General features: G+C 36.7%; 1 protein-coding gene across 1 annotated transcript; it reads right to left on the bottom strand.

Moving 5' to 3' along the window:
- Positions 1-936: 936 nt before the first annotated feature.
- XKR9 (XK related 9) lies at positions 937-9,031 on the bottom strand. Its single transcript, XM_008503340.2, has 3 exons — positions 8,493-9,031; positions 2,743-2,966; positions 937-1,667 (listed from the first exon to the last, which is right to left on the bottom strand). The coding sequence occupies exons 1-3, from the start codon at positions 8,765-8,767 to the stop codon at positions 1,033-1,035; spliced, it is 1,134 nt and encodes a 377-aa protein (XP_008501562.1). The 5' UTR covers positions 8,768-9,031; the 3' UTR covers positions 937-1,032.
- Positions 9,032-10,024: the final 993 nt, after the last annotated feature.

Below are 10,024 nucleotides of genomic sequence, written 5' to 3'. Positions count from 1 at the left end.
CTATCAACCTTATTTACTTTGCTGTTGATTTAGCATTTGAACATAGGTATGAAATGTTGTCTAATTTCACTTTACCTTCTTCCAAAAAATCTTGATGAATGAGCTGGTTATTCCAGCATTTTCCAGGCCCTGTGAGTGCAATGGATCAGAACAGTTGCTTTTCTCTTCCCCAGTGACAAAGACAAAAGAAGATGCACCACTACATACCTTGTAGAACCCCCATATTTCAGTGGAAAACAGCATTTAAAGTGTTACATCTTAGAGCTTGAAGGAGAGTAAAGATTAAAGGAAGACAGTTCTTCCTTTCTATACAAAACTCTGCTTCCATCCATAAATCACTCAGAATCCTATTATAATCCAGAACAAAGCTGGTATCACCCCTAAATACAGAAAGTTGCATGAAAGATTGGAAGAACAAAACCGATAAAGGAGTCACTAAAACACCTAGAAGATAAAATACTTGAATATATCTCCCAAATTTCCTTGTGACAAGACTGATTGAACCATAAATCAAAGCCATTCTTCTTCAGGGGATATTTAGGCACAAGGCAGTACAATTTGTAGCTGTGTTCATCCAAAGAAGAACTGCAGCTTTTACACTAATGAGGATAAGTAGAGAGAGATAACTCATCACTGCCCTCAGTTATTTCAAATTCACTCCTCTTTCCTTCCTTCAAGAAAAGCAAGCCTTGTTTTTAACAGAATCGAATTAATAGATTATGTTTTTAATGCTACCTTTCATTTGATTACTGTTCCCTTTTCCTGTGTTTTATTTGCATTGCTAAAAATGAAAACAGTGTTCTGGATGGATAGATTAAATTGCTTCTTTTTTCAAAAGTAACTTCGATCAGCACATAGAGAAATAATCAAGTTATAAAAACTTTGCACAGCATCACAGACAACAAAAGTTATTCAGCACCAACAACTCTGGTCCATTTTGTGCTACCCAGTGATGATACGTGAGAAACAATGACAGAGAGCCAGACTGCCCAGCAAGTATTTGCTTTGAAGTCCTCACAAAAATCTGCCATTTTATTGCATTATGAAATTTTGAAATCTACCAATTTCCACTCTGTCTCTTTTTTCATCAACTTCATCTGGATATGTCTGTGGTCTGCAATAAGCAGTGGGATGAAAACACCTATGATAAACAACAAGAAAAATAATACCCAACACCTGGCTAAGAATAACTATGATGCTCAGAATGGTAAAATGTATTTCCTTGATAACTGCAGGTTCCCAAAACATACATGTAAACACAATACCTACTGTTACAACAGTGTGAGTAGCATAATAAATAGAAATGCAGACTCTTGTTTTTCCCCCCTTTACATTAAAAAAGGTAAAAATTAGAATGATTCCAACAACAGTTCTGTACAGATATTCCAACCTCTTAGACTTGCAAAATGTCGTATGTTGTTTCCAAGTCCAAGTGAAGCCACAGATCCAAAGAAATATCAGCAGAATTACAGAAGTTTTAAAACTTAGTAGAGTGATCAATGAAATACTGAGTATCCAAGAAGTAATGGTAAGCAGTTTATAGAAGAGATATACGAACTTGGGAAGCAAACGAAATTCTTCTTTATCGGGCAGAGATTTTCGTAACGATACCTGATAATCAACTGTTGAAATGGAGATACCACAAAAAGACATGAAAATAGCAGCATCTAAACAAAACACAAGGATAAAAGTTAAACGCAAATAAAATATGCTTATTTTACATTAAAATTTCTGAATTAATTTTTGGACAAGTATTCTTTGTGTCTTAACACTCTCTTTATACCAATATTGTACTGACTCTGTGTTCCTGAATAAGTCACCTTAATTTTCAGACTCAGCTTAGTTATCTAAATCTAGGCATCTAGATAAGCCTATGTTATTCTGCCCAGCCTCTGGAACATTGATATTTTTACCTAAGTTGTGATGTCACAACTTCCATCTCTTTACACAAATGACTTATGAAGTCCACAGGTATAGCAAATAGCACATCAAAATGTTAGTTCCAGCAACTGGTATTGACTCCAGGGTCAATATCTCTAATGTAGAAAACTACAGCTAAGACATGACCCTTCACATGGTCATATTTAGGATGAGGGTCATCCGACCATTTTGTCTAAGTACCTATTTACTCCATGGACTATGACGGAATACTCGACAGCAGTGCAGGTCTCTTCTTTGGTTAGGTAAGTTCCAACCCTAAATAAGTCAAAGCCTTGCCAATAATGCCATTAAATTTAGAGCTGGAAATGGTACAGGTTCTGTCTTGCTTCTGAGAGCAGAACCAATATCTCTTCATCATATTGCATTTTGCAATGATGACATATCTTTAGTTGTTTTCTGACTCTGTCCCTCATCTTGTAGCATGTAGATGATGGTTATGACAGCACACAGGGTTGCTTCAAATATATAACTGATTTCAAGATGCCCAGATAGCAGTTTTAATAGAAACTGTAAGGAAAGGCACACAAAACAAACTACTGTACAAGCAAAATACTAATTGTATTCACTAGGTTATTTTCAAGTGATATATCATTATGTTTCTATTGGATAGTGTGATTTGTTTTACTGAAATCTTCCTTCTCATGGTTTTATCAAAACCAACCAACTACTAGAAAGAAATTTTAACAAAATGCAGAGTAATTATACTCTGTGTTTTCCAAGTATGTTTTAAAATATTATACAATCACAGGCATTTATTTCCAGGTAACACACTCATCTTGCAAATTAAGAAGGCAGACTCACATTGACAGATACTATTTTTGCCATGTTCCATGAGGATGTAAATCTGGACAAAAAGCTGGGGTGTTGTCTCAAGAAAAGTCTTGAACACTCTGAGCATGCTAATATCAGTCATTACATCAATGGCTTGTTTTTGAATGAAGCTGGGAGAGTCTATTTCTGATGCATCTCTGCTGCTGTTTTGTTTAAATGCAGCTTGACAGCCATACTTCAAAGCAAACCAATACCTATAGAAAAGGAGACTTGATTAGACATCATTTTTTTAAGAGCAACTCAATAAATTGAAATAGCCTAACAATGAGTTTTCCTATTTCCACATTTTATCTTTGAATGTAATCCAGTACCTTCTACTAAGGTAAAATTTAGGCCAATACCTATCTGGTATGATATCAGATAATAATTGATGACCAGTGGCCCCAATGAATTGTAAAAACTACTAGAACAGAATGAGTCTTGCCTGAATAAATTTACAAGCTTTATTCTGTGAGGTTCTTATTTCTAAGCCTTGTGACTCTGTAGGCCTGAGCTTTGCAAGGCCTGAGGACTGAGGCTTGTCAGCCTTGCTCTTTTTCAAGTTCTCTTGACCTGTCTGTGACTTTGTTCTACTTGGTTTAGCTTGGTGACTCCTTCCAACTTACCAGGTGGCTAATTTGTTCATTTTTGTGTGGTATAGCCATAGTTTTATATAGGTAACAGCAATAAGCAGATACTCTGTACTGACTGAAATATTTATGACAATTTCACTTACACTAAGCTTGGCTTTATAAGTATATAAATCCTGTGTGTTGGCTTAGAAACAGGATTTTGACCATAACAGCTTGCAGGCAGCACTCTGAAGCATGTTTATGCCTATTTAGTTCCCAAATGTCTTGAGCTTCTGATATTCATCCCCTATGAACCTGTTTTGACTATAATTGGCAGGCAAGGACAGAAAAAGCAGTCCATTTTCAAAAAACTCAGTGTTGTTCAGACATTTTTGTCTAGGATTATAGACATTGCTAGAGGTTTTCTGTCTGAACAAAAGAATTTATTCATTATGAAGTTTACATTACTTTTTCAGATCCATTTTCTTGAGAAACCAAGCAGACCACCACAAACCATCACTCGGTTATCTTGTGCAGCTGCTGACATTCAGACTGATAAACACAAGGTCTGATGCCTCAGCTTGCCTCCTACTTTCATCCCTAAAAGCGGTAGCTTTGATGATTTCAAGATTCATGCTGAAGTGCCACAGGCTCCCCATACCCTGCTCGTCCACAAGATCAGCAGCAGCACCACAGATCCCGCGAAACCCATGCGGTTGCAATTCCTGCACATATCGAACAGGGGGCAGCAGATCATTAGACATCCAGACCTCATCCTAGTAATACCTTGCAGGACAGTTCCCTGATGCTTACAGAGGGCGGTAGGAAGCGTTTCTGGCTCTTCCAGGTGTTAAAAGTTTAGCACTTTCACCACATTTAACCACAGGGGAGACGGTATCAGGTGTTCTTCCATAGCTGCAAGGGAGATAGCTGGGATATGCATGTCCTGGGTTAAGTGCATGCTATAGGAATCCTGATTTACTCCCTGACATGTTAAAGCAGGTCGACCATACAAGTGAGAGCTGGAGCTTGTAAGCAACAGCAGTAGGTGTGGAGCAGCTGTGGTACTGCTGAGAAACCTTAGGGGAAGATCCTTTGTTCTTCTTGCAGACACTCCCAGATTTGTAGCCTTGCCACTCAGGCCATTCATTGATCCTGTGAACTGGGTCCAGATCCCACAGGAAGCTATTTTTGACTTCTAGGATTCTGTGTATTTATCTTTGTGTTTGTGAATAATCACTCATAAGCAAAGAATGGAAATGTCTGGCAAAGCATCTATAGCTTTTTCAGTTTATAAAATAATTAACATTCTAAAACATCTGGGTTTTGCATCTGAGATGTAAACTGGAGAGTTTGCAATCTTTCCAAGAAAAAGCAATTAAGTAGACGGATCTGATAGTTGCCCATGGACTCATTCACCAGAGTCTATGTTTGTTCAAACAGCAAGAAGTGGAAAAAAATTCAAGCTGCAGAGCTCACAGCTGAGAGAGCAGATGATACTTGAGGTAAGAAACAGACATTCTAAAAGGAATATTTCAGTTGGAGGGACACCTGAAATCTCTTGTCAGTTTTTGGAAGCATACTCCTTCCAAACTGAATATAGTATATTAGGTGTATACTTTTATAAAATGGTATGCTATAGTATTTTTCACTAGTAGCTCTTTCAGTTAGTTTACTTCTGACACTGAATACTGCATATAATACTTTTTTTTCTGAGGAAAGTCCAAATGCTTCCACAGCTATGTACTTTTTACTATGTATTAAGCAAGGTGGCATTCCCTGAGCTCCTCATGCCTATGTCACTTTTTGTAGTTCACTGTGACAAAGTATTAATCTTTTAAGAATATTTTGCAGTTACATTCCCATCTGCCCATTTGGTATAAAATATTTGGGCATTTGAAAAAGAGCCTATCCCCAACTTTTAGGCCTAATGCTGGACAATTGCATTTACAGCCAAGGGAAAAGTTTGATCCATACTAAAAATAAGTCAAGCTCAAATATTCATTTTCATCACACCCACAGCTTACCTAAACACTGTGCCCGCTCTAAACCTCATATAATTATAACTGTATAATCTATATTCCTGTAATATATCTATTGCTATAGAAGTTCTGATGCAACCTTCATAAAAAGCCTTTTAAAAAGCTATTTCAACTGGAATTAAAATGTATTAATTAAAAGTATTGGATTGGTTAAGTATTTTAAGTAGAAGTACATCTTAAACTGATGGTGAACTGGGTATTGGTAGTATTTCATTAATACAAAAGCAAGGTTACCATTTATTTTTTTCACCTCTGAACTCATTAAAGAGGATCTTTTTTCCATTTTCCATTAATTATAAGATATTGAATGGAAAAATTCATAATTTCTTTACACCTGGAACTGTCACATATGAACAGTAAAGAATTATCAGTGTTTCTAAATATCATAATCACTTTGGCAGGGAAAAAGGCATTTTGCCTTTGTAGTGTGTCTTCTTGGAAAACACAGATTATTAGACTCCTACTTGTTATAAAGCCCTGACTGAAACACAGCTCCACTGTCTTTCTATTCTTGAGACACTCCTACAGTTTCATCATCATCTCTCAAGGGATGAAGTCTGCTCCAGCTCTCCTGTAAAATCAGGAAGGTATCAGCTCTCCAAGTGTGACTGTCAAATCACGGAGGTGACAGCTCCTTGTTTTCCTTGCATCACAGCTTCACAGCCCTCACCTGTCACAGCCAAGCTGCCTTTGCAGTGCTTCCACATCACCTGCTTCCCCCCAGATTTCCAATGAGGACTTTCCAGGCCCACTACTACACTACATGTCCTATCTCATCTAACTACACTGATAAAGATTTGGGTGCCATCTAGAAATTCATGCAGGGAGGGGGAGAAAGAGATGGCAGCAGTCACTGTTCCTTCTAAATACTGCTCATGTAGTCACAGTTTTCAGCACAGTATAAATCCTTAATCAAAGGAAAATTATTCTCTCTTAATCTTCTATGGATCAAAAGGCTTGGATTAAGTCAATGAAACTGATGCAACTAAGTCAATACTTAGAACAGTAAGTTTATATTAAGAAAATGTGAACAAGCAGATATTATTACGTAACCTCTAACTCATTGTAAGTAGCTTTACAAACCTTCCTCTTTTAATTGACTCTTAATATCTCATTGACTTAGTAACTTAAATATATTTCTATTTATTTTGTCCTGTGTAACTTCTCATACATATAAATTGCTAGGGACACATTACCAGCTTCAGTCCTGACTTTCGATGCATTGGTTTGGGTGTGACTTCGCAGGTTCTAAATCTGTACCAGTATAAATTGAACATCATCTATCTTGACTGATTTTTTCTCATCACCTTTTAAAAACATGTAATGAAGTAATCCCAGGTTCAGCAATGCACTCACATTTACTGTGACGTTTTATCAACTTACAATTCATCTTTGCAACAAAATCTTGCTCATCTGCTCCTGTTCAAAGATGCAGGGCATCTTGAGCCTACCTTGAAGCAGCAGTAGACCCAATAGCAACTGCCAGGATCACAACTGCCAGGATCACAACTGCCTTCTATTCTGACAGTGAAGGTGATTAATTGCTGAAATTTAGTATTCTGCAGGTGTCCTTGGCTGATGCTGCAAACTGCTACACATCACTGGACTCCAGAATTCATATAGTGCCCCAGGGAAATGTCCTCTTTTTCCAAATTCACTGACTCTGTTATCATCTTAATGTTGACTGTTATGCCACAGTCTGTTCTCAATTCTAACAACATCTGTGTGACCCATTTAAATGGGTCAGGCTGAAAATAATTTTAGTCAGCACAGATAATATATACTTTACCAACTTAATTTTGTCTCTCTGGAGAGAATAAATATGAAATATAATTACAGGTCTACGTTCTTCCCAGTAAAATAAACTAAAGCCTTGTTAGATTTTAAATAATTTTAATTTTTTTTCTCTATTTTTAATATACATATATGTGTACATAAGTGTATACATTAATGATTTCCATATTTATTGCTTAGCATTTGTCACATGATAACATAACCAGAATCATTCCCTCTCTCAAAGATGGAGCCAGAGGCATATAAGACATATGAGAGAAGGAAGAAAGGAAGCAAGAAAGGAAGGGAAATAATTTGGTAAGGTGTATTCACATTTTATAATTTCAGCTATACTAAGCTCACTGGCCAAGTCAGTATTTACTGACTAGACTCCTGTTTTCCTCTGTGGCAAATGAAGAACACAGGCTCCTGCCCCAGATGACCTGGAAAAGCTCACCTTAACCAGTGTGACCCAGCTCCTGGCAAAAATTACTTTTATCCATTGACTGTGGAGAAAAACCTGAGTGTTAAAACCTCTACATTAACTGGATAAATCAGATGATGAAGAGAGAGGACAGGAGGGAGTTGTACATGGATACACTAAAGAAAACACATATAATAGGAATTATAGAATAGTTGATCACAAAGGGACAGGCACAGATGTCACCTTGCTGTTTTAAGCCTAGACTTCACAGTATGCATTGTCACACTGATGAATTTTGTGGAGTGGCTGAAAGAACTTTGTCATTTATCCATTTCAACTTGAAAATTTTTCCAGGTCTAAGCAGCAAAATAGAAGAAAATGTCATTTGTGCAACTAAGAGCAAGTGACCAAGCTGACAACACTGTCAAGTGCAAAGGGCAAAATTATTCTTACAGTCATCAACTTTTTATTTCTCTAGTCAACTATTCAACTATTAATTCTTCTTCTGAATCTTGGTGGTTTTCTACACATGGTTAGAATCTCAAGTTCAAAACCTACCTCTTACTTCAGCTGTCTCACTTGCATAGTGTGACTAAGTGCATTCTTAGCAGCATTTAAGAACTTATATTACCAGTGACCACAGTATTACTCTGTAAAGCAAGGAATTTTATTAAATATGAACTAGCAAAAAGCAAATTAATCCAACAGTCATGCTGTGAGTGATAAAAATTCTTAAAGGTAAAATTAAAGAAGATTTATATTTCCATTTACCCCTGGCATAAGCACACAAACAGTCCATTTGCTCATTGGGAGCAATAATTGTTAAGGCCAGAACTGGTCTTGTACCTCAAGCTATATTAAGCTTTCTTAATAAGCTTTCTTAAAGCAATGTGATTTCTGATTTTAAAATGCATTTTAAAATGTGCTTACCTTATAAAAATTCCACACTGAAAGAGATGAACTAGAAAAATCCATTTTGTCTTCCCAGTATCAGTATCTTCCCAGTCATTTTTAAACCACTCATAACTAAATATCTGAGTTATTAATGATGATAGACCTCTAAAAAACAGTATCAATATACCCCAAGAATATTGTCCTTGACAGAAATAATTAGTAGTTACCCAGAAGTCCACTCCAATATCAACTACATGAATTATAATTCCACCAACTAAAAAAATAAAATTTTGCTTAGTAAATTTCATCATGCATTAGACTGTCTCTGCTGTCATTCTCTCCTCACTTTATGCGAAGGAAAGTTAGAATTAATCTAAATGCTTTCCTACAATAGAGTCTCTTCCCTGATGAAACCACCTGCTCACAGTGCTTTAAATAAAGAAAAGTTGGGTTATGCATTTTTCTTATGGAAAAGGGACTTGCATCTTCCTGTGTTCTTGATTTAATATTAAATTAACTTCACTGATACATGTCTATTCTGGAAAAGATACATATAGAGTGTCTTTTTAATTGGTGGAGTCATTCTTCATTAGTGGTTCCTAAAAAAGAAGAAAAAAATGGATAGCAGTAACAACATTTTCTTTTAAAGTATCATGCAGCAATTTGCATGACCAATTCTCATGCAAGTACAAAATGCAGAATGTACTAAAGATATCAGTGAACTATCAGCCCAAGAGAAGCTGCACCTCTGAACTTGCTGAGGTCACCTACTCTCCCAACCACAGTAACTCTCCACTTATCAAGGAGCTCTTGAGATAATTCCTAACAGCTGCAAAACAGTATGAAACAAGCTAACCAGTATACATTTTTTAAAAAAATTATGGAAAAAAATTATTTATTCCTTCCCAGAACTTTCATAACTTCTGAGCTCTTCTCTCTTCTACGCACAGCACAAAACACATAAAAATTGTGTCTTGACTGCACACCACTGCATCACAGCACACATCATTATGTCATCTCCACCTGTGTAACTCCATTTACATGCATACATCTAGTGGTTTCATCATTTCTGCTTTTTTATTCCATATGTTTGTTTCCCTCTTGTAAAAGAAACTTGTAGGAAGACAGACTTGAACTAGTCTACACCTCTCTGTGAACTGTCTCCCAAGGTGTGAGCAGTATCTACATACAGATGTCCTAACCACATCATCTACTGCAAACAAAATTAATTTGCAGTCCCAACTACATTTACATTGCCTAACACTACAAGGATTCTTGTGACCTCTTTCAGTAGTCCTTATACATCTTCCCTCTGTAGATCCATTGTATCTGCCAGGTGAAACAGAAAAGCTATAAGGCAGTATATACTTTGCCTCATTCATTTCCACATCTGCAAGGCTATGAATATTAAAATTAAAATTATCTTATATACATATCGTAGGCAAAAGCTGCTGGCAGCAGTCCCAAAGAAAGATACGCAAGACATGCCAAAGCACTGGGTTTGGGCTGGTGCCACTGCCAAACAGCAGCAGACAATGCACAGGGAAGAGCTGCGTCAGGGAACCCAG

Source organism: Calypte anna, chromosome 2 (genome assembly GCF_003957555.1).
Source record: "Calypte anna isolate BGI_N300 chromosome 2, bCalAnn1_v1.p, whole genome shotgun sequence".
Lineage (NCBI taxonomy): Eukaryota > Metazoa > Chordata > Aves > Apodiformes > Trochilidae > Calypte > Calypte anna.
The sequence above is the reverse complement of the archived record's forward strand: the minus strand, read 5'-3'. Positions and strand labels throughout refer to the sequence as shown.